The 16,611-nt window shown below is 65.8% G+C and overlaps 3 protein-coding genes across 15 annotated transcripts; 2 read left to right on the top strand and 1 right to left on the bottom strand.

The window, feature by feature from the left end:
* The first annotated feature begins 348 nt into the window (after positions 1 to 348).
* Positions 349 to 5,035, top strand: DEF8 (differentially expressed in FDCP 8 homolog). Of its 8 annotated transcripts, none has more exons than XM_065028704.1 (12): positions 349 to 408; positions 1,109 to 1,225; positions 1,332 to 1,390; positions 1,478 to 1,627; positions 1,705 to 1,846; positions 1,929 to 2,093; positions 2,648 to 2,775; positions 3,149 to 3,262; positions 3,554 to 3,634; positions 3,769 to 3,909; positions 4,036 to 4,145; positions 4,274 to 5,035. In XM_065028704.1, exons 2-12 carry the CDS (start codon positions 1,120 to 1,122, stop codon positions 4,374 to 4,376), a joined length of 1,299 nt encoding a protein of 432 aa, XP_064884776.1. In that variant the 5' UTR covers positions 349 to 408; positions 1,109 to 1,119; the 3' UTR covers positions 4,377 to 5,035. The 8 variants fall into 8 exon arrangements, 7 of the variants coding, with proteins under 7 accessions (XP_064884776.1, XP_064884772.1, XP_064884773.1 ...); XM_065028700.1 differs by having other exon boundaries at positions 1,308 to 1,390; XM_065028701.1 differs by lacking the exon at positions 349 to 408 and adding an exon at positions 505 to 545 and having other exon boundaries at positions 1,308 to 1,390.
* Positions 5,036 to 5,587: 552 nt separating this feature from the next.
* On the bottom strand, positions 5,588 to 8,899 carry DBNDD1 (dysbindin domain containing 1). 4 transcript variants are annotated; one of them, XM_065028710.1, is made up of 5 exons: positions 8,740 to 8,878; positions 7,664 to 7,780; positions 6,549 to 6,695; positions 6,046 to 6,186; positions 5,588 to 5,977 (listed from the first exon to the last, which is right to left on the bottom strand). In XM_065028710.1, the coding sequence occupies exons 2-5, from the start codon at positions 7,710 to 7,712 to the stop codon at positions 5,817 to 5,819; spliced, it is 498 nt and encodes a 165-aa protein (XP_064884782.1). In that variant the 5' UTR covers positions 7,713 to 7,780; positions 8,740 to 8,878; the 3' UTR covers positions 5,588 to 5,816. The 4 variants fall into 4 exon arrangements, with proteins under 4 accessions (XP_064884782.1, XP_064884781.1, XP_064884783.1 ...); XM_065028709.1 differs by having other exon boundaries at positions 7,664 to 7,777; XM_065028711.1 differs by lacking the exon at positions 8,740 to 8,878 and adding an exon at positions 8,622 to 8,639 and having other exon boundaries at positions 7,664 to 7,777.
* A 9-nt stretch (positions 8,900 to 8,908) lies between these two features.
* Positions 8,909 to 16,409, top strand: GAS8 (growth arrest specific 8). Of its 3 annotated transcripts, none has more exons than XM_065028698.1 (11): positions 8,909 to 8,952; positions 9,858 to 9,950; positions 11,104 to 11,301; positions 11,495 to 11,701; positions 12,016 to 12,070; positions 12,668 to 12,873; positions 13,100 to 13,267; positions 13,598 to 13,684; positions 14,635 to 14,844; positions 16,044 to 16,109; positions 16,193 to 16,409. In XM_065028698.1, exons 2-11 carry the CDS (start codon positions 9,936 to 9,938, stop codon positions 16,340 to 16,342), a joined length of 1,362 nt encoding a protein of 453 aa, XP_064884770.1. In that variant the 5' UTR covers positions 8,909 to 8,952; positions 9,858 to 9,935; the 3' UTR covers positions 16,343 to 16,409. The 3 variants fall into 3 exon arrangements, with proteins under 3 accessions (XP_064884770.1, XP_064884769.1, XP_013223222.3); XM_065028697.1 differs by lacking the exon at positions 8,909 to 8,952 and adding an exon at positions 9,291 to 9,352; XM_013367768.3 differs by lacking the exon at positions 8,909 to 8,952 and adding an exon at positions 9,529 to 9,758.
* The last annotated feature ends 202 nt before the right edge of the window (positions 16,410 to 16,611 follow it).

The raw sequence follows: 16,611 nt of genomic DNA, 5'->3' as shown, positions 1-16,611 counted from the left end.
GCTGTGGGGCTGGGGGCTTTGGGGACCAGGACCTACGGGGGCTGGGGACTATGGGGACCAGGAGCTGTGGGTGCTGGGGCTATGGGAATGGGGAGCTATGGGGCTGGGGGCTTTGGGGACCGGGAGCTGTGGTGCTGGGTGCTATGCAGATAAGGGGTCTGCGGTCTCTGGCGCAGGGGCGATGAGCAAGGGGAGCCGCGGGGCCGTGCAGGCGGGTCCAGCCCCTGTGTCCGTGGGTCCGGACGCCGCGTCCCCGTTGTCTCCCGGCGCGGCCCCGCCCGGGTGCGGTGCGGTGCAGTGCGGTCCGCCGGCTGGCGGGGGGCGGCAGCGCGGCCGGGCGGAGGGGGCGGGGCCGCCCGGCTGGGCGGGGCGCGGCGCTGGAGAGCGGGGGCGGCGGGCGGTGCTGCGGTGAGCGGGGTGGGGGCGCTGCCCCCTGGCGGGCGGGGGCCGGGGGCTGTGCTGGGGCCGGGCGGTGTGCGCGGAGGGGGGGCTGTGCCCTGCGGAGTGGGGCGCTGTGCGGTGGGGCAGGGCGGGGAGAAAGCGGGGTACGGGGCAATAGGGGGTGCATGAGGCGGCTCTGCAACGGGGGATGCGGGAGGGCTGGGAAATGGGCAGCTGTGCCATGCGGGGTGCGGGGGGACTGTGCAATCAGGGGTGGGGAGAGCAGCGCGTGCAGGGAAGGGGTGCGGGGGGGGCTGGGCTGTGTGGAGTGCACGAGGGGGCTGTGCAATGTGGGGGTGCCGGCGGGGCTGTGCAATAAGGAGGTGCACGGGAGGCTGTGCAATGTGGGGGTGCCGGGGGGACGCTGCCCTCCAGGCCCATGCAAGGGGCTCGGGGCTGCGGGGACCCCACGACGGAGAGGGACCTGCCCCGGGGGCTGCACCGGGGGCTGTGCCAGGGGGGCCGGACGGTGCCGGGATGGGGTGACCGGGGCTGAGCCGGGCGGTGGCAGCCGGGCAGGGCGGGGACCACGGGCGTGGGAGGCCGAGGGACGGGTTTGTCCATGGGGGACGGCGCCAGCGCCGGGGTGACGGTGACAGTGCCGGTGACAGCGCTGGTGACAGCGCCGGTGCCAGTGGCGGTGGGTGGCTGAGGCGGCATCCCGCAGGGTGGGTGACGATGGCATACGACGAGCGGCTGGCCCGCTTCCGCCAGGCCCACCTCAACCCCTTCAACAAGGGCCCCGAGCAGCAGGAGCACCCCGACGGGGAGGCCCCCGCCCCAGGTGGGTGCTGACCCCCACGCCCTGCCCCATAGCCGGGAGGGTGGGTGGTCCCAACCCCCCGGTGGCACTTGTCCCCCTGCAGCCCCACAGCCGGATCCGTCCCCAGGGGACCCCGAGGGCACGCTGGACCTGGGGCTGGCCGAGGACCATTTCTCCCGCCCCGAGGTGAGTGGGGCCGGGGGGTAGCGGGGCTGGGGGGCCTGGGGGAGGGCTGCTGACCCCCCCCTCCTCCTGCTCCCCCTGCTGCCGCAGGGCCTGATCCTGGCACCAGATGTGCAGCAGCTGCGCCAGGCCATTGAGGAGTGCAAGCAGGCGATCCTGGCGCTGCCCGAGCACTCGGAGCGGCAGAAGGACGCGGTGGTGCGGCTCATCCACCTCCGCCTCAAGCTGCAGGAGCTGAAGGTGGGGCCGGGGTGGAGACGCAGGGGGTTCTCCATGGCTTAGGGGCTGCCTCACTGACCAAGCCCCCACCTCCGCAGGACCCTGGCGAGGATGAGCCCAACATCCGGGTGGTCCTGGAGCATCGCTTCTACAAGGAGAAGAGCAAGAGCGTGAAGCAAATGTGCGACAAGTGCAGTACTATCATATGGGGCCTCATCCAGACCTGGTACACCTGCACAGGTGGGGCTGGGACTCCCCCATACCTCAGGCCCTCATCCCTCCCATCCCTGCCCTGACGGCCACCTGTGCCCCCCACTCCCAGGCTGCTACTATCGGTGTCACAGCAAGTGCCTGCCACTGGTGAGCAAGCCCTGCGTGCGTGCCAAGGTCAGCCACCAGGCTGAGTACCAGCTCAGCATCTGCCCCGAGAGCGGGCTGGACAGCCAGGACTACCGCTGTGCTGAGTGCCGCGCACCCATCTCTCTCCGTGAGGCTGCACTGCCGCGTGGGGCTGGGGTGTGCGTGGGGCTGGAGGGATCTAGGGGCTGCTGGGGACCTGCGGGGAGTTGAGGGCTGCATGGGGCTTGGGGATGGATGGGGCTGTGTGGGGCTGGAGGGAGCTGTGGGGCTGGGAGGTGTGTGGGGCTGGGAGGTGTGTGGGGCTGGGGGCAGCTGGGTGCCAGGGCTGCCTGGGGCTGGGGGATGTGTGGGGCTGGGGTATATGTGGGGCTGGGGATGTGTGGGGCTGGGGTCCTTTGGGGGCTTCATGGGGTTGTGGAGCTGTGGGATGGGGGATATATGGGTCTGGGGGGAGCTGGAGGTTGGGGCTCTGTGGGCTGCCTGGGGCTAGGAGGTGTGGAGAGCTGGGAGTCAGGGCTGTTTGGGGCTGGGGTGACACAGCACATGGGAAGGTAACGCTGGGACCCCACTGTGTCCCCGGGTGCTGCCACAGTTCCCACCAGGGTCTGTGGCATGGGGCCAGCAGGGTGTGGGGTGCTGGCACGTGTGCCAACGCGTGTGCTGGGGCATGTGCCGCCGCAGGGGGGGTGCCCAGCGAGGCCCGGCAGTGCGACTACACCGGCCTCTACTACTGCAGCAGCTGCCACTGGAATGACCTGGCTGTCGTGCCCGCCCGCGCCATCCACAACTGGGACTTCGAGCCCCGCAAGGTGCCCCTGGCATGGGGCGGGGGCTCAGGGGTGCCCAGGATCTGGGAGGTCACCTGGGGGGGCTGTCTCCCTGGTTGGAGGTCACTTAGGGGGCTTTGTCCCAGCGTAAATGTCACTTGAGGGACCATATCGCCAGGCAGGGGTCCCTGGGGGCTGTGTCCCTGGTTGGAGGTCACTTAGAGGTCCATGTCCCTGGGCATGAGTGTCCCTGGGTCTGCATCCTTGGGCGGAGGTCACTTGTGGGGGTGTCCCCAGAGTTGTGTCCCTGGCAGTGGGGCTCCTGGGCAGTGGTGCTGAGGGTCCCCAGGGCCGTGGTGGTGGGGACATCCCGGTGCCCGCAGGGTGACAGTGGCCCCGGGCATGGGCCTGGCAGGTGTCGCGCTGCAGCATGCGGTACCTGGCGCTGATGGTGTCGCGGCCCGTGCTGAAGCTGCGAGAGATCAACCCGCTGCTCTTCAACTACGTGGAGGAGCTAGTGGAGATCCGGGTGAGCAGGGGAGTGTCTGTGTAGGGGGACCCTCACCTGGCAGGGTAGGGATGGGGGTCAGGATGGGGGAGGCCCAAACTGCTACAGGACTGAACTTGACCCAGACTGACCTTGTCCCTGTCACATGCCTCCATCCTGTTCTCATCCCATTCCTATCCTTGTCCCCATCCTCATCTCATTCCCACACCATCCTCATCTCGTTCCCATCCCTGTCCCCATCCTGCACCTGCCATTTTCCCTGTCTTGGTCCCATCTCTGTCCACATTCTTGTCCCATCATGTCCCGCCGCAGAAGCTGCGCCAGGACATCCTGCTCATGAAGCCCTACTTCATCACCTGCAAGGAGGCGATGGAGGCGCGGCTGCTGCTACAGGTCAGCTGTGAGGCTGTGGGCAGCTGGGCCAGGGGGACTACAGGACTGTGGGGCACCAGGCACAGCGGTGATGGGCATGGTGATGACAGGCACAGGGGTGACAAGCACGGTGGTGACGGGCTGTCTGCCTGCAGCTGCAGGACCGGCAGCACTTTGTGGAGAACGACGAGATGTACTCGCTGCAGGACCTGATCGACATTGAAGCCGGACGCCTGAGCTGCTCCCTGACGGAGATCCACACCCTCTTCGCCAAACACATCAAGCTGGACTGCGAGGTGAGCCAGTGCTGTGGGGCAGCCTTGGCCACAATCCACGGTGTGGCTCTGGTGGGGCTAGTGCCATGTGGGGGTGCAGGGGTCCCTGCCAGGCACCGTTGGGACCCTCTGCCCGCTCCCCACCAGCGCTGCCAGGCAAAAGGCTTTGTCTGCGAGCTCTGTAAGGAGGGCGACGTGCTCTTCCCCTTCGACAGCCACACCTCTGTCTGCACTGACTGCTCTGCCGTCTTCCACAGGTACTGCATGCTGTACCAGGGATGCACTGGGGGCAGCTGGGCCCGCCGCTGTGGCATGGTGGGGGGGGGGAAAGGAGTGGCACTGGGCCAGTGCCATGGGGTGACCCATTGCTATCCCCTCCCCGCAGGGACTGCTACTACGACAACTCCACCACCTGCCCCAAGTGCGCCCGGCTCAGCCTGCGCAAGCAGTCCCTCTTCCAGGACTCCGGCACCGAGGCAGAGCCCTGAGGGGGGCCCGGCCCCACAGGCCCCCAACCTGCCACGGGGCCCTGGAACGGATGGGCAGTTTCTGGCTCTGTGAGGAACTGGGACCCTCTGCCTGCAGGGACAGCAGCCTGGGGAGTACCCTGGGCATGGACATTATGGGGGAGTCACTGCCAGACCCCAGCTACTCCCCAGGGCCGGGTGAGCCCCACAGGAGGTGTTGGGAGCTGGTTAACAACCTGCAGCAGCTCCCGCCACCCCTGTGCTGAGCCTGGCGCAGGCAGGGGCGCAGGCAGGTGCTCCGCCACCTGCAGCCATGCGCTGAGTGATCATGCAGGTCGAGCTGGGGCAACAGGCGCTGCTGGAGAGAGCGAGCACATCGGGACTTGGCAGAGGAGCCCCCTGTGAGGGCTCTTGCCATCTCTCTGGGTGCTGAAGGCCTGGGCAGGGCATGGTGGGGGACGGGAAGCAGGAGACGGGTGGCCCTGCCACCCACCCACACATACTACTGGGATAACGCTGCTGATTTGGGGGGAAAGCTCCCGATTCCACTCCCCACACGCATTCCCGGGGCTGCGAGGGGGGCTGGAGCTGGGCAGGGCGCTGTGCGGAGCCGCTCCTCCCGCACCCCACGGGCCACCCGGGTTTCCTGTAGCATTAACGAGGCCTCTTTGCGCAACCCAGCACTTGTGTCCCTGCTTTGGCGTGGCGGTGGCGGGGTCTGGGCCGGGCGCTCCCGTTGGGGCTGCAGCTGCAGCAGCGGGGTTCGCCCTACAGGAGAAACACCGGGGCTGCCCCGACCCCCCACCCTGGGCTTTCCTCGTGGGCCTGTCCCGCCCTGGTGCCCTGTTGCATGACGTCATCAGTGTGACGTAAGGAGTGGCGACCATCCTCGGTCTCCAGCCCATCGGGAGGGGCAGCAGTCAGTGTTGTCCCGGTACCGGCCGGCCTCCCTCCGTCCTGTCCAGAGCATTCCCGGTGTCCGCCTGTTGCGCCTCCTGGGCCCGACGGGAGCCCCATGTCCCACCCGGGGGGCCCCTCCTCTGACCCCCACCCCCTTTCCCTCCCCCGGCGATGGAGACGGGCAGAGCTGTGGCAGTGGTGGGTCGGTCGGTTTTACCGGAACTCAGCGCTGCTACATGAGTGCGGGGCGGGCACCGGTACCGGCCACGCTCCACCAGGCCAGGGCCACCACTCCCAGGAGCCACGGCCATGCCAGCCCCGGGCCACTGGCTCTGGCTGGCTCCATGCTGCCCTCCGCGGGGCTGAGGTCCGCCTGGTCCCGGGTCCGGTCCCTGGTGCCTCTGCACCCCCGTCCTGCCGCATCGGTCCTGCGCCCTGGACCCCTGGGCAAGGTGGCGGGTTCGGGCTCCAGCGCTGCCGGGGAGCGGCCGGCATCGGCGTGTCACCGTGTCTGTATGTCCCCCGGCGTGTCCTCGCCTCCTCCCGGGGCCGGGGCAGCCCTTAGGGCTCTCGGGGCCGCTCGGCGGGCAGGAAGGCGTCCGGGGGTCCCGGCGGCAGCTCCGGGTCGCTGAGGTGCTTCTTGTCCCGTCCCTGCTCCCGTGCTCGGGTCCAGGAGGGCGAGCGCAGGTACCCGGCCCGTGGCACCGCCGGCGGCTGCAGCCCTGCGGGGACACACAGCTCAGGCATGGATGGACGGATGGACAGGCCAAGGATGGTCCTGCTCGCTCACCGCTGGGAGACTCTCCGGCCACGTTCTCCTCATCGGAGTCGGCGAAGACCTCGGCCAGCTCCTGGTCTGACATGTCAGTCAGCTCAGTCAGGTCCAGTAGGTCGAAGTGAACCTCCAGCGACGAGACGCTGCTCAGGGGCTCTGCGGGCAGTGGCTGCGCTGGGGACCCACCGCGAGGCCCCGGGGACAGGCTGGGGACAGCGGGGGTGGGCACCCAGAGTGGGAGCTCGGGGAGCCAACAGGGGGCTCGGCAGGGACCATGACCAGCTGGAAGGCAGGCAGGAGACCCTGGGACAGGCAGGGAACTTGGGCAAAGGCAGAGGATGCCAGGGACAGGTAAGGACCCCAGGGACAGGCAGGGACCCTGGGGGCAGGCAGGAGATCCTGAGGACACGCAGGGGATGCCAAGGGACAGGTAGGGAGCCAGGGGTTGGCAGGGGATCCTGGGGACAGGCTGGGGATGCCAGGGGACAGGCAGGCTGCCCATGCAGGGTGGCACTCACGTCTGCGCTCGGTGACCTGCAGCAGGCCGGCACTGGGGATGGGGATGCCGCCCTGCTCCTCTGCAGGGGTTCCGGGGGGCTCTGGGGCTGGCCCATGGGTGGGGGTCCCTGCTGAGCGTTCTGGGGCCAGTGCCTCCTTGCCGAGCTCTGTGACACCGGCATCTGCTGCGTCAGTGATAACAGCTCCCCCCCAGGGCCCTGCCACCCTCCTCGAGGTGTCTCAGCTGAGGGGGACGAGGGCAGCAGGACCCCCGGGAGGATGGGCAGAGTTACCCAGGTCCTGGTAGCCCCGGTGCTGGCAGCTGGCAGCCCCCCACCCCCCGCCCCTCACAGCCCCTTTGTGTCGGCGAGACAAAAGCACGGCCTGTGCCGGAGCCCAGACAAGGGATGGTTTGTCTCCCAGCAAGAGCCGGCGGGACCGAGGCAGCCACAGTGGTGGCACAGCCCGTGACCATGGCACAGCCGTGCCTGGACACCTCTCCAGGGTTGAGGGCAGCAAGGGTGGGCAGGAGACCCTGTGTGCCAGGAGCAGCACCAGGCACCACCACTCGTGGGGCCCCAGCCCACCCGAGGTCGGTGCTGGAACAGGATGGACCCAGCTGTGCCCTGGCACCACATGCCACCGGGTCCTGCCATTAGCACTGCCGGGTGAGATGGCATGGGGATGTGCTCACCCCGTGCTGGGCATCTCCTCCTTCCCTCCAGGATGGTGACAGTGGGGCAGGGGACAGAAATCCCCTGAACCCAAAGGAGGCAGGACAGGGAAAGGAACATTATGGGGGTGTTTGGTTCCTGGTACACGGAGCCACAGGACGCTAGTGCCCCTGCTCCAGCACCAGCTCTGCTGTGTCCCGACCCTGCAAGGCAGGACCAGGCACCCTACCCTACTGGCACCTTCCTTCTGGCTGGGAAACGGGGTCCCCACCCTGCTCCAATGCTGGGAAGTGCTCCCTGGGGGGCACATGGGGTCTGCCTGCTCCTGCCCACTCTTGCCACCCCACTACTGCACTGCCCAGCCCTTGGGGGTGACACGGTGGTGTCACTACCTGGAGCACGTCCTCCCCTGCCACCAGCAACCTCCCAGCCCCACTCCCCCTCCCCAAACTCCCACCCACCAGGGCGCTGGTCCCTGCCGCAGAAATCCCCTCTGGCCTCCGCCTGCATGGTCACGCCACACCAGCCACGCCACCGGCCACGCTGCCCCGCTCTGGCCTGGGCTCACCGGCTGCCTGCTGGGGAGCGGGGCTGCCATCAGGGCTCCCTCCCCGCACACCGCTCTGCTGACTCACGTCAATCCGCAGAGCCCGGCAGCAGCTGGCTCCAGCCACCCCACCAGTGTTAGCCCCACTCGCGGCCGGTGCCCGGCCTCGTGGCACTGTCCTCCATGGACTCTGGAGGGCCCAGTGCCACAGAAGGGTACAGCCGAGGCTGCTGCCGCGACAGGGGCTGAGGCACAGCCATGTGCGGGGCACATACAGGAGGGATGGGCGTGCACAGGAGACCCAGCACCACCCGTGTCACCATGCAGGACCCCACTGCAACCCCCCCTAGCACTGGCGCCCCCCCAGCTTCACCGGCACGGCCACCACCCTGTCCCCAAGCGTCCCAGCCCTCCATGCTCCTCCACCAGCACCGGCACCCTACCTGCCTGCCCAGCACCGCCCCTGCACCTCACCCTGCCCCGGGCACCTCGTACCCTGGCCTGGCACCCCACTGCACACCCACACCCCCCGAGCACCCCACTGCACCCCCATGTCTCGTGGGCACCCCCCGTGCACACCCACAGTCCCATCCCAGATTCTACCTGCACACACAATCCCCTGCGCAGATACCCCCCCTGCCTGCGCTGTCGCCCTCCGTCCCAGCCTCCACCCCCTGCATCCTACAGCCCCGCACCCCTGCAGCCGGGCACCCCCAGCACGGCCCCCGTGTCCCTGGGCGCACACACGCTCCCCCTTGCACATCTGCACCCCCCCCTTGCACCGCCCTGCACAAACAGCCTCCCGCACCCCAGGCACCCCCTGCATCCCCGCACACAGCCCCGCACACCCCGCCCTACATCCCCCTGCGCACCCCCCGTCCCCCGAGGAGCCCGGCCCGGTTCCGCCCGCTGCGAGTCCCGCCTGGCCGAGCCGCCCGGCCCGGGGCCGCGGTGACCGGCGCACCGGCCGTTCCCCCGCCCCGCCCTCACCTCCGGTGCCGGCCGCTCCCGGAGCCTCCATGAGCCGGGCCGGGCCGGTGCCGGTGCTGGGCGGGGCGGGCCCGGTGCCAGCCCGCAGCCCGCACGCTCCTGCCCGCCGCGGCGGGGGCGGTGCTGGGGGCGGTGCGGGGGCGGGGGGGACCAGGACCGGCTCCGCCTGCCCCGGGGGGACCGGGGCGTGCGGAGAAGCACCGGGGGCCGCGGGTCCGTGGGGCGGGAGGCACGGCGGGGACCCGGGGGGCCGCGGGGTGCGGAGGGGACCCGGGAGACAGATCCGGGATGCAGAGGGGCCCCGGGGGAGGGGGGGACACACGGGAACCGGCGCACAGAGGGGACCCCGGGCGTGCGGCGGCGACTCGCGTCGCGGAGGGGCGCTGCGGGTCCCCGGGTGGGGATGCCGGGGCCCGGGGCGCAGTGCTGAGCCCGAGGGTGCGGGGGGGGGGAACCGAGCACAGAGGAGCCCCCCCCGCGTCGGGATCGGGCCCCGCCGCCGTTGCCAGGGCGGGGCCCCGCGTTGCTAGGGGGCGTGTCCTGCTGCGCTCGCCTCTCGCGAGAGCCGCGCGCCCGTTGCCTGGAGACGGCGGCGGCGTGGCCAGCCGCCATGGTGAGAGCGGGGCCTGGGCGGGGGAAGCGGAACTGGGACCGGGGCTGGGGAGAGAGTCCGGGGAGGCTGGGGGTCCCGGGCCTGCTGCTGAAGGGGCCCTGGAGCCGGGGGTGCGAGCGGAGGGGGCGGCGTGGCCCCGCCCGGCCGGTTCCTGGAGAGGGAGGCCCGCGGGCTGTGGGGTCCCAGCCTGTCCCTCTCTCTCGGGGAGCCCCTTGTCGCCGTGCCCAGCGCTGCGGGATCCCCGTGAGGCAGGACTTGCGCTACGCGCTGGAGGCTTCACCGCGGAGCTGAGCCGGCAGCGGCTGGACATGAGCTATGGGTGTGCGGGGACCTCAGAGGGTTCCCGGCTGCTCCGTGGGGACCCCGGCTCCCTATCCACCTGCTCGAGTCCCTGGCGGGAGAGCAGGTCGGTGGGCTGGGCTGGTGCGGGAGCTCTGCGTGCCACAGCTTCCTCCTGGCACCGGAGCCACACGCACAGCTCGTGTATTTTGTTTTCTTTCCTTAGGCGCCCAAAAAGAAAGCGGGAAAAAAAGGGAAAGGGAGCAAAGCTTCAGCAGTGCCTGATGTCTTGTCCCCAGAGGAGATGAGCAAGGAGCAGGTGAGAGACCCCCTGTCTGCCAGCCCACCCCTGGGAGAATGTTGCTGCTTGCAAGGGCGGTGCTGAGGGACCCCTGCTCAGTGCCTGGCTCTGGGGACAACAGGTGGCCGAAGGTGACAGAAACAAGCGACTGGGGTTCATTTCACTGCCTGACACCTGTCTGGGCTGTGTGTGGGGTTCTCACTGTTCCTGGAAGGAGCAACCCCCTCATGCCACCCTCACTTCCATTGGTCCAGGGTGCTCTGCTTGCCAGCCCTGTGTCCTCGCTGTCTTCTCCCTGACGCCAGCACCCGGCTCAGCTGGAGCTCTGTAACTGCAGCTGCCATGCTCTCGGTCACGTTGCTGCAGGGGCAGGAGACTCCCATAGGCACAGGGAGGGCAGGCAGAAGTGGAAAGTGCAGCCGCTGCCCCTCGGTCGCCCCAAGTCCTGCTTGTTTTGCCGGGTGTACTACAAACAGAGGAGGAGATGGTTCTTGCCTGGGGACCTCAGTTCTGGGATAAGATCTTGTGCATCTCAGTGCCAGCAGTGTGCCCAGGTGACCAAAAAGTCCAATGGCATCCTGGCTTCTTCCAGCACTGGTGTGGCCAGCAGGCTAAGGGCAGTGACTGTCCCTGTGCTGGGCACTGGGGAGGAAAAACCTCGAATCCTGGGTTTAGTTTTGGGCCTCTCACAAGAAAGCCCTTGAGGTGCTGGAGCAAGTTGAGAGAAGGGAGCAGAGCTGGAGAAGGGGCTGGAGCACAAGTGTGATGGGAGCGACTGAGGGACCTGGGGGGTTCAGCTGGAGAACAGGAGCTGAGGGGAGGCCTTCTGATCTCTGAACTACCTGAAAGGAGCTTGGAGCCAAGGAGGGTCGGGCTCTGTTCTCAAGGAACAAGCGCCAAGAGCAGAGGAAACGGCCTCAAGTTGCGCCAGGGGAGGTTGAGGTTGAGGTTGGATCTGGGGAACAATTTCTTCCCCAAAGGGCTGTGGGGCATTGGAACAGGCTGCCCAAGGCAGTGGTGGAGTCACCATCCCTGGAGGGGTTGAACAGATGGAGATGAGGTTCTCAGGGACACAGTTTGGTGGTGGTCTTGGCATTTTTGGGTTAATTGTTGGACTTGGTGATCTTAAAGGTCTCTCCCTCCTCCCTGGCTCTTCCCCTTGGCTTTGCAGCTGGAGGCACACGTTGTGCGTCTCCGGGAGGAGCTGGACCGAGAACGGGAAGAGCGTAACTATTTCCAACTAGAGCGTGACAGGACTCATGCCTGTTGGGAGATCACCCGCCGGCAGCTGGAGGAGAAGAAAGCAGAGCTGCGGAACAAGGACCGGGAGATGGAGGAGGCGGAAGAGCGGCATCAAGTGGAGATCAAGGTGGGAGAGGAGAAGGCTTAAGGTGTTGTGAGTGCCCCAAGCTCCAGGTGAGCCTCGAGCAGCTCTGAGGAGGAGAGGGAAGGGAAGTGGAGAAAGAGCTGGGCAAGATGCAAACCAGGAGCGTCTCAGCCAATATCCCAGCTCTGGATGTCTTGTGCTGGAGCCCCTCACCTAGTCTGTGACTTGTTTTTAGGTTTACAAGCAGAAGGTGAAGCACTTGCTGTATGAACACCAGGAAAACCTCAGTGACCTGAAGGTGGAGGGCACCCTGTCCATGAAGCGGGCCCAGCAGGATCACTGGGCCCAGGAGATGGAGCTGCGCAAGGACATGCGCTCCTTGAAAGTGGAGCTGAAGGAGCAGGAGCTGGCCAGCGAGGTGGTGGTGAAAAACATGCGCCTGGTATGTCCCTGGCTGGGCTGGAGCTGTGGACAAGGTGCCTCTGTTGCAGAGAGAGGTGGTGGGGCTGCAGGCTGTGCCCTCCCAGCCCCAGTGTGCAGCAGGAGTGGGGACAAGGGCTTCCTGGGGCAGGTCCTGTGAACCCCTCCCGCAGCAGGGAGCTGCGAGAGCAGCTGGAGGTCCTATGAGCTGCCGTTTGCATGGATGATGTGGGGTTGGTGCCACGGTGGCACCCAAGGAGCAGGAAGGACTCCCCTGGAATGCGGCTGGCACAGAATTCGGTTGTCTGCATCTAACGCATAGCTTCTCTCTGACAGAAACAAGAGGAGGAGATCACCCAGCTGTGCAGTGACTTTGAGAGACAAGTGAAAGGTCAGGACGTGTGCATAACTCCTGCACGAGCTCCTTTTGTCAGTGCGCTGGGGAAGGCTCCGCCAAGCTCTGCTGTGCTGCCAGGCTCCCTAGCAGAGCCTCGAGCAGAAAGGAGGCCAGTTTTTCCCCAGTTCTGGCTGGTTTTTCCCCAGTTCTGGCTGGTTTTCCCCAGTTCTTGCTCCCGCATGCTCTGGGGCTGCGAGACCTCCAGCACTGTGTGAATGGATGAAGGCAGGTGCGCGGGGTGCGGGCAGGGTGCTGTCGCTGCTGCAGGCTGTCCTGCTGAGCATGGCGGAGCCCTTGCAGAGCCCTCGCTCCCATCTCCTCCTTGGGGGACATCTCAGATTCTCCTGGGCCGACTGGGAATGCTTAGCATCTCCGTGCCCTCTTTCCAAGGATGCTATTTCTGGGCTCTGCTCTCCAGGGTCACAGTGTAGCTGCTCTGCACGCTGGTGGCAGCTGCAGTGATGCTGCTAATGAGCGTCTTGTCCTTGAGTAACGCAGCGGTGGCACACACCGGGTGGCACTGGCTCAGGAAGCTGCAGGGGGTTGCGCGGGGTCTCCCCGAGGTCGTCACAGCCCCTGTGCCCTCCCCAGAGATCGAGGCCAAGTACAACAAGAAGATGCAAGTTCTGCGGGATGAGCTTGACTTGCGGAGGAAGACGGAAATCCATGAGGTGGAGGAGAGGAAGAACAGCCAGATCAGTGAGCTGATGAGGAACCACGAGAAGGCCTTCAGTGACATCAAGAACTACTACAACGACATCACCCTCAAAAACCTGGCACTTATCACCTTGCTGAAGGTATTGCCTGTCCCCCTGCCTGGCCTGCAGTGCCACCCTGCCACCAAGGGACTGATCCTGTGAGGATTTCACCCAGATCTGTCCATTTCCCGGGTGGCTGTTGCTGCTCCTGAGCGCAGGGAGGTGCATCTTGCTGGGCCAGCGGTGGAAGGGTGTCTGGGTGGTGTGAGATGCTCTGAGGAGCTGGGCAGCCCCCAGGAGTTGACACTCGTGTTCCCAAGTGCAGGAGCAGATGGAGGAGATGAAGAAAAGGGAGACTAAACTGGAAAAGGAGAAGGCAGATGCGCTGCTCCAGAACAAGCAGCTGAAGGAGTCCCTGCAGCAGACCCAGGAGCATGTGTTCGAGCTGCAGAAGAAGCTGGCCCACTACGACATGGACAAGGAGGCCCTGAAGGTGAGTGGCCAGCCCTGGCCTTTCCCAAGTTGCCCTGGATTTTTCCTGGAGGGAGTCGCTTGGCAATGACCTCTGCTGCTCAGTGAAGTCCTCCAGTCCTTTCCAGCTCAGCCAGGTGTTTGTGAGGTCTCAGTGGGACTCCCAGGACTCTGGCAGTGGGGAACCAGAGCAGCCCCCACTGCAGAGGGGGAGGGAGCTGCTGTGGGTGCTGCCTGGCCTGGCATTTCTCACCCATATCTCCTTGCTGGTCACTCTCCTCCCTTGCCAAAACATGTTCCCTGCCCCTCCCAGAGAAACCCCTGCTCTTTAACGGTCCCCTCCCTCTTGCAGCATGCAAAAGGCCATCTTAAAGTCAGCCAGAAGGAGCTGAAGGATCTTCAGTGGGAACATGAAGTGCTGGAGCAGAGGTTCATTAAGGTGAGAGCTGCAGGGGGCTCTGGGTGCCCCCCAGACCCTGTTCCCCTCACAGAGCAGGGGACGCAGCAGAGGCTGTGCTTAGCCAAGGGTTTTCCGCAGCTCTAATCCTGAGTTGTGTGATAACTGCTGCTTCCCACAAAGCTTCTCCCAGCGTTGGCCTCTCCCACGGTCAGCAGACAGGCCTGGCCTTGTACTTTGCTAAGCAATCGTCCATGCTCCAGCAGTCCCCTCCCAGCCTGCCAAGGCCTGGCCACAGCAGCAGCTCAGGGACAGAGAGATTATCACGGGACACCACCCCAGTGTGGAGCTCCCTCCCTCCTTCTGCCAGCGTTTGGGGGCCGCTCCCCCCGCATGCCGTGCAGGGATGAGCCCTGTTGAGTGAGTTCTCCCCGACTCAGCCTCTCCCCCCACCAGCTAACCCAGATAAATCTACTGAGGCAAGAAGAGAGCTCATTTGCAATTCGTAGAAATCCCCAGAAATATGAACATTGATCTGAGGCCTTGTTAACAATCCATCATTAAGGCAGCAACATATTCAGTGCTTTCAGAAATAGGCTATGGAGAAGAAAATGTGTCCTAATTAGGACACTTATTAACTAGCTGTGAGCCAGGGACTCCTGCCAGCTGCCAGGAGGAGAGCAGAGACCCCGTGTGCCGTGGGGCCCTCTCCGAGGTCTCAATTAGTGCTGCAGTGAGCTTGTCAGCCTGTTCTGCTGTCAGGGGTGTCCTGGGGAGCAGGAAACAGAAGTGCAGGTGCTGAGGAGGTGCCAGCCATGGCAGGAGGGAGGGAAGTTCTGCTCTGGCTTCTGCCTTTCCCGCAGGCTGTGGGAGCTGCCGGAAGCAGCCGGGCTGTGGCCGGAGCTGCCGGACCCGTTTGCCATCAGCCTCAGGTGGCCGTGGGCCCTGGGTGTCCCATGGGCAGTGTGGGGACATTCTGTCTTTGGGAGCAGGTGCAGGCAGAGCGAGATGAGCTCTACCAGAAGTTCACCAAAGCCATTAACGAGGTGCAGCAGAAAACAGGCTTCAAGAACCTGCTCCTGGAGCGCAAGTTGAAAGGACTCCTCAGTGTCCTGGAGAAGAAGGAGGTGGAGCTCAGTGAGGCCTTCGCAGCCTCCAACCTTGACCCGGGCGCCCTCTCCTTGGTCTCGAACAAGCTGGAGGTACTGTGCGCTGCTGTGGGCCCTGCGAAGGCTGGTTTTGGGAGACAGAGGTTGCTCTGGGGGGAACACAGACCTTGGAGCCTGTGAGTCCCCATCTCACATGGCTATAGCTGCCACGTCACTCATTCTAGGCACTCCCAGGGCCACGTGCGGTGCCGCAGGGCACGCTGGCTCTCCCTCGAGAGCAGAGCTCGTGGGTGGCAGCTTGGCACAGATCCGTCTCTCAGGTGGGACGTGCTTCAAGGAGGATGGCCCCAGGCTGAGCAGCACTCACCAACTCTCTGCTGCGAGCGGCCGGTTGCATGTGGGGACCCTCAGTGACCTGGGGTGCTCTGTGCACGGGGATTCACAGCCATGGAGCCTCGCCAAACCTCGCCTGGCCTCCCCAGCTTCAGAGACAGCACGGGCGGCTTCCCCGAGGCTCTGCAGTGTCTGCTGTGCTAAAAATGTGTATGCAGAAAGCCCTGGTGTGGTGTCTCACAGACCCACATTCCTGGAGCCTGCTGCAGCCGTAACCAGAGAAGCAGCACTTGCTCTGGGTTAGGTTGACACAGGAGACATTGGTTCCATGCTCAGTGAGGCCACCACCCCAGTGCCCTCCTGCTCCTCCTGCACATGCCTGTCTCAGTGGCAGTGGAGCCTGCAGACACCCCCTTGCCAGGGTGTCTTGGGGACGTGCACGGCAGTGGCTGTAGGATGGGTCAGCGGATGTGTCACCCACTAGCAGGTGCCACTGCAGCAGGAAGGAAAACACATTCCTGGGAAGGCGTCGCGGCGTCAAGCTTTCCCGCAGCTGCTGGGATCCCAAAATTCCTCTGCCCAGCTGCCTCCAGCATCTTCCTGGGACTCTCTCCCTTTAATTTCCCCAGTGTCGCCGTGGCAGGGTGGTGCTGGTGGAGCAGGTGCTGCCGTCACCCGCCTTTGCAGTGGGGCTGACGGTGGTTGCTGGCCCTTGTGGTGTTGGTCCAGGTGGTCCCTGGCGCTGGCCCGTGCCTGGGGGTGGCTGTCCCCAGCACTGCTGGCTGAAGGGGACAGGTGGGGTGTGGCTGCTGTCCAGGCCATGCTGCCAGCTGCTCCGCTGGAGCCAGGCCACAGTGCAGCTCCTCCATGCAGGTGGGAGCGGTGCGGCAGAGCACGGCACAACCACCGTGCCGCCGGGGCTGGGCAGCGGCTGCCTGACGTGCCGTGTCCCTTTGCAGGATGTGCTCAGTTCCAAGAACGCCACCATCAAGGACCTGCAGCTCCAGCTGGCCCGGGTCTGCAAGGTGAGGGACAGGGCTGCGGGGGTTCTTGGGTGGTGGCTGCGGCTCGTGGGGTGCAAACAGGACCTTCTGCCCTTGTTTTGCAGGCACACAATGACATGCTGCAGACGTTCCAGGCAAAGCTGACAGACTTTGGGATCCCCCTGGACAACCTGGGCTTCAAGCCGCTGGCCAGCCCGGTGCTGGGGCAGGCACTGGGACAGGGCCCCGCTGGGCTGGTGGCAGTACCCACCTGAGCAGAGACCCACAGGAAACGGGGCTGTGCCCCCTGCCTGCTCCATGCCATTAAACAGTCCTCCCCAAGCTTTCTGGAGTATGTGAAGGAGCCTCTCTCTCCTCCCTGAGGGGCTTTCTTCTGGGGCAGCCCCTGGCTCCTGCTGCAGGGGATGTTGGCCGCAGGCAGCTGCCAGCTGGGTCAGCTGTGACCAAGCAGTGTCCAGCACAGCACAGGACTACGGCGCAGCCAGAGAGCTCCCGGCATCCCACGCGCTGGCCCCAGCTGGAG

This window comes from Columba livia, chromosome 13 (genome assembly GCF_036013475.1).
Source record: "Columba livia isolate bColLiv1 breed racing homer chromosome 13, bColLiv1.pat.W.v2, whole genome shotgun sequence".
Classification (NCBI taxonomy): domain Eukaryota; kingdom Metazoa; phylum Chordata; class Aves; order Columbiformes; family Columbidae; genus Columba; species Columba livia.
This window is presented reverse-complemented; position numbering and strand designations above follow the sequence as displayed.

Bases quoted from the DNA above. Each gene is read 5' to 3' on its own strand.
- DEF8 (XM_065028700.1), top strand. From the start codon at position 1,120: ATGGCATACGACGAGCGGCTGGCCCGCTTCCGCCAGGCCCACCTCAAC. The intron at 1,391-1,477 runs GTGAGTGGGGCC...CTGCTGCCGCAG, and splicing joins ACCATTTCTCCCGCCCCGAG to GGCCTGATCCTGGCACCAGA. The intron at 2,776-3,148 runs GTGCCCCTGGCA...TGGGCCTGGCAG, and splicing joins GGGACTTCGAGCCCCGCAAG to GTGTCGCGCTGCAGCATGCG.
- DBNDD1 (XM_065028710.1), bottom strand. From the start codon at position 7,712: ATGCAGGCGGAGGCCAGAGGGGATTTCTGCGGCAGGGACCAGCGCCCT. The intron at 6,187-6,548 runs GTGAGTGCCACC...CACTGCCCGCAG, and splicing joins GCAGGTCACCGAGCGCAGAC to AGCCCCTGAGCAGCGTCTCG. The intron at 5,978-6,045 runs GTGAGCGAGCAG...GTGTCCCCGCAG, and splicing joins GGCCGGAGAGTCTCCCAGCG to GGCTGCAGCCGCCGGCGGTG.
- GAS8 (XM_065028697.1), top strand. The intron at 12,071-12,667 runs GTCAGGACGTGT...TGCCCTCCCCAG, and splicing joins CTTTGAGAGACAAGTGAAAG to AGATCGAGGCCAAGTACAAC. The intron at 13,268-13,597 runs GTGAGTGGCCAG...TCCCTCTTGCAG, and splicing joins TGGACAAGGAGGCCCTGAAG to CATGCAAAAGGCCATCTTAA.